This window comes from Plasmopara halstedii (assembly GCF_900000015.1).
Source record: "Plasmopara halstedii genome assembly, contig: Scaffold_289, whole genome shotgun sequence".
In the NCBI taxonomy this organism is placed as follows: domain Eukaryota; phylum Oomycota; class Peronosporomycetes; order Peronosporales; family Peronosporaceae; genus Plasmopara; species Plasmopara halstedii.
This window is the reverse complement of record NW_020187210.1, coordinates 624,323-629,377: the sequence shown is the minus strand read 5'-3', so window position 1 is coordinate 629,377 and position 5,055 is coordinate 624,323. Positions and strand designations below refer to the sequence as shown.

General features: G+C 41.7%; 2 protein-coding genes across 2 annotated transcripts; one reads left to right on the top strand and one right to left on the bottom strand.

Moving 5' to 3' along the window:
• Positions 1–154: 154 nt before the first annotated feature.
• Positions 155–1,900, top strand: PHALS_05410 (uncharacterized protein; the record flags this gene model as incomplete). The annotated part of the gene is made up of 1 exon (XM_024722978.1): positions 155–1,900. One exon carries the CDS (start codon positions 155–157, stop codon positions 1,898–1,900), a length of 1,746 nt encoding a protein of 581 aa, XP_024574001.1.
• A 184-nt stretch (positions 1,901–2,084) lies between these two features.
• On the bottom strand, positions 2,085–4,247 carry PHALS_05409 (tkl protein kinase; the record flags this gene model as incomplete). Its single annotated transcript, XM_024722977.1, has 2 exons — positions 2,085–3,783; positions 3,850–4,247. The coding sequence occupies 2 exons, from the start codon at positions 4,245–4,247 to the stop codon at positions 2,085–2,087; spliced, it is 2,097 nt and encodes a 698-aa protein (XP_024574000.1).
• Positions 4,248–5,055: the final 808 nt, after the last annotated feature.

Sequence of the window (5,055 nt, the reverse complement as noted above, 5' to 3'; positions counted from 1 at the left end):
AAAAAAAAAAATAGTTACGGAAGTTAGGAGCGAAGTTAAGATTCTTTGCAGTCTTTCTTTTGTAACATTATATACAATTACATGGTCTACTTGTGGATGGCGATTCGGGTTACTCTAGAGATGAAACAGACATTTGCTGACTTTCTAAGAAGCCATGCGTCATCTCTTCAGTCTCTTCGCGTGGGTATATATCGGGTTACACTCAAATGCTTCGGGTGCACTCAGTCATGAGCTATCCACTAAATCTACTGAGTACACGAACACCTCCATCCTACATCCAGCTTTTAATCGCAATGTTACATTCACTGAAAAGAGTCAGGAAGAGCGAACTTGGATGGGTATTCATGTTGATACGAAGGCTTCAGAGTCTAATCTATTGACAAGGTTTTACCACAAGATATCGGAGATAATCAACAAGCTCGCGTACAAGTGGGCTTGGTGGCGTTCAAACCCAACTAAAGCCTTTGAACTTTTACCAGTTGTCAAAAATGGAGGAGTCCTTAAACACAACAAGGAATTTCATGATTGGCTTAACCGCGTGGTGCACCTTAGAAGTCGAGGCATTCGATATGACGATGGAGAGGTCATTAAACTGCTTAAAACGAAACAATCAGATGCTGAACTAGTGGAGTTGTGTACGTGGATTCGAACCCTTCCAGGCATGACGAATTTTGCAGACCGGATACTGATAGACATGGCATCAAAACCCACGACAGCCCGAGTAACAAATGAAATTCCAAAGTCTGACAATCATCCTGATTGGCTTGCGCAAGTCATTGATCGCAGACAGCAAGGTGAAGGTATGACTGACGATGAGCTTGTCCAATTTTTAAAGGCAAAGCACACAGATAAGCAACTTGTGGAACTTTATTCTCGGCTTCGATATGTTCCCGGTTTTGAAAGTGTGGGAGAGAAAATGCTACTGGATCTGACTTCAAATCCCATCAAACAGACAGTAGCGAACAAAAACCGGCTCAATGATCAAGAGAGTCCGTGGTCAATGTTTGAGAACAGACCTGAACAATTCAAAATTGATGATAATCCAGAATTCAAGCAATGGTTTGTATATGCCAACTCGTACAGATATCAGACTGAAGACAATATTGAGAGAGAAGCGTTTGTGCAAAGGGTATACGATCTTTTGATGAACACAAATACGATAAAAGAGTTAGAGATGGCGAATGTAATGCAATCTCTTCGACAGTCGGGCGACACAAAAACACTTGCAGAAGATATGCTGGCGTATATGGCATCTAATCGTGCCATCAGCAATCGAGTTTTTCAAGCGTGGGAGAAGCTTAAGCAAGACCCCATGGAGTTCTGGGTCCTCTTGCCGCCAATGTATGACGGCGTAAACAATATTTTTGCTTCATGGTCAAACATTTACACAAAATCTCGACGATATTTCGTCAACGATTTTCCCGAGCTGCTTAAGTCAATGCTGCATCAAAAGATCGATGGAGATGATAAAATGGACACCATTGCGCTTATTAAATGGCTTCAATCAATTCAAAATCTCAAATCAACTGAGTTTTTGTTGGGATCCGCTTTCTCAGCACTTCATACACAGCCAATTGTGATTGAACATTGGGTGAACCTTCGGATATCTCCTGAACAAGTTTGTGATTGGGTGGGTCTTGGAAAGAATACGGATCACAATCGCATCTTCTTTCATCATATACTACAATACGTCAATGCGTTCAAGAAAGACAATCCATATACTAACGAAGCATTGTATGATTTGCTGGTTAAAAGGTACAAGATTCTAGAAAGTGAAGTTCTAAGAAGAATTGAGCCGATTGCGAAAAGTGATACGTTTTCTGAAAAGGACATTGCAAAACAATTACAAGCCTTCATCCAGCTAAAGAATCAAGAAACGAGCAAGCATTGGTGGCAATGAGGAGGTGAGTATACAATTTGGTGGTTCAACACTATGGAAGCTAGAAATGTGAGGGGTGTCCTGCTTTCGCAATTTTTTTGGAGCTTTCCATTTAACATAAAATTTAGATTTACATGGGTAAAAGCTTTCAAGTTTTTTAAGGCAAACAAGTAGCTTTGAGCACTCTCTCATTCTACTATTAAGTCTACAATTCATCTTTCATAATCTTACGCAGCTCGTACGAAATATGAATAGCGCTTGGACGTTGTGCAGGGTCAAATGACAAACACGCACGTGCCAGCTTCACAATAGAATGTGGACAAGAATCACTGAAGCTTGGTTGCAATTTTCCTGCCGACACGAGCTGCAAGATTGTTACATCCTGCATCTTACCGCCATTCGTGTTGGTAGCGTCGTGAAATGGAGCTTTACACGTGTCAAGTTCTGATAAAACGACACCAAACGAGTAAACATCAGCAAACTCTGTGTAGTGTCCACCCAGAATTACTTCAGGAGCAATCCAGCGTGCTGTCCCCACCCCCGCTGTCATGGTTTCATCAAAGCTGCGGTTACGCGAGATACCAAAATCACTTAGTTTTGCACCGCTTTGAGCATCAATGAGAACATTTCGAGACTTCAAGTCGCGATGGATCAGCTTTGGATTAAGCGTGTGAAGGTACACAAGTGCGTCTGCAACGTCAATAGCAATTTGACACTTTAAGTTCGCCCACGTTAACGAGCTTGCACGACTCGAATCCAATAGCGATTTAAGATCTCCACAATCCATAAACTCTGTCACAGCTTGAATAGTCAAAGCATTTGTCCACGACACACCAATAAAATGCACGATCTTTGGATGATCTAAACGTGCCATAACTTTGATTTCAGTAGCAAAAGCCAAAGCATCCTGCATGGATTTCTTATCATTGAGCAATCTCTTAATTGCTACATTTTCATTCATGTACAAACCAAGCCAAACTTCACCAAATCCACCACGAGAGAGCAATTTGACTGCTTCAATATCGCGATGCTCAATTCGTGCAGCCAATAGATCCGGATCATCCCAAATCGATGATCCGTACGTTGTGTCACCACCAGTAAGACTTGAGCCCATGTCGGTACCAAAGACTGTCGAGTCACCTTTAGTAGAACCAAAATGACCGCCATGTTTCTTGCGGTACCATACAAATCCAACAATTGCGAGCACGAGAACACTGCAACATACACCCAATACAATTGCCAATGAATTGCCACCACTTTCGTCGTTTGAGGATAACGTTGAGATGGCACAAAGTTGTACATCGGCATTACTTAGTGTTAGAGGTGCAAACCCAGAACCACAATCAGTTATTGCCACGTCAGCTTCAAAGGTTGCTAGATTTTGTAACAAAGCCAATTGTGAAACCGAGACTTGGAGATTAGTAAAGTTGCAATTGGCCATAAAGAGATACTTTAGTGCGCCTGATTCCGCCATGGTATATACATTATCAGGAATGGTCGTGTACGAATTGCCTGTAAGATTTAAAGTCTGCAAGTTCGTGAGAACAACGGGAAAGTCTGTGAGCTCATTATCTGCCAAATTGAGATCTGTCACGGTATTCAGTCCTGTCCAGATGTTGCTAGTATTATCTGGCAGCTCTTTAATGTAATTGAGAGAAAGATCGAGCTTTAAAATGGCGGTGAATGTGGCAAATTGATCCGGAACGACGTTTAAATTGGCATTGGACATGTACAGCGTAGTGTATGCCGTCTTGAGCGATACAGACGAGATGATGTTGCGTAAATTCACGTCTAAGAGAAACAGACTGACGACGGAGTTGGGTGTATCAAAGAACGTCTGGTCAAGCAAAATGTTCTTAATATTCGTCTTGCTCGAAGACTCAACGGGGGCACCTTGTAATTGACTATATCAACGTATGCGATAGATAAAACTTTAAAATCAAAATCATGTCGAATAGTATCAAACGTACACTGAGAGCGTTGAGCTATCATAAGAAAGCGCAGTAATTTGTGTCACGTAAGCCATCGTCTTTTCATCAGTAGCGGTATTGGCATCAAGCGCTAAAAACCATTGGTTCCCATCCCACAATAACGTATCCAAACATTGATAAGTCATGTTGCATCCGGTAGAAGCCCCAGGGAGTAAGAAATTATTATCATTGTAGCAAGGGCCACTAGCACCCAGCATGATACAAGATTTTTCCTGGGAGGGCGAATACAACACGCATGGATTGATTGTACAGTCTGAAGGGCAGCCAGAAGACGTTAACACATTCTCTTGAAGCGCTGTGCACTCCTGAGCATGCGCCCCACCAGCGCTGAAAGCCAGCAGAAGCGTCGAGACGCGCCAACAGGTCGGTACGTGCATCATAAGGTCAGACTTTATTGAACTGGAGCCATAGTGAGAGACGAACTGTATTATTTAATTGGGTTAGGGGATTCGTAAGACTTTTTAATGATTCGCTACTCTATGGTCCGGAATTGAAGTCCCTTTAGCAAGCAAAATTTTGGCTGAGATATTTGGAAAATCAAGTTAGGCATTACACACAAAAAAAACCGCACCAAGAAAATGATGCAAGATTATAACTGGATTGCGGATAGAGATGAGTTAAACAAGTCGTTAAAATGCGTTGTGAAACTTTTCTTAAGCAGTTTTGCAACCATTTTCCAATAGAAGCTACGGAGCAAATTACGAGATCAAAGTCATCGTGGCCACAGGTTTTCCTTTGCAAATAAAACGGTAAAAAAAATATGCGGCGATGTTTTTTTTGCTACAAAACGAGTTCCGTTGACAAGTCACTATAAGTTCGTCAGAATTAAAAGATCCTTAGCTATAATCACCATGTCACACCTGGACTAGCTCTCCCTCCTTCTCTTCGACCCTCTTTTTGACTTTGACAGTGCAAAAGCACCTCGGCTACATCAAATTTAAACAGATTTCTAAGTAAGAGATCGCATCTAGGATTTGAAGTCATAAACGGAATTTCAGATTTAATATTTCAAATGTTTGCTAAGCTCATAATTTTGAGCTTATTGACGATATTTCGTATTTTGCGTACCTGTCTCAGCAACATGAGGTCGATATCATTTTATCCTAGAAGTAGACGATGCCCTCGATAGTTGGATGCTTTACTGTCAGCACAGCGATTTATGGCGGACGGAAACATGATGAAGGT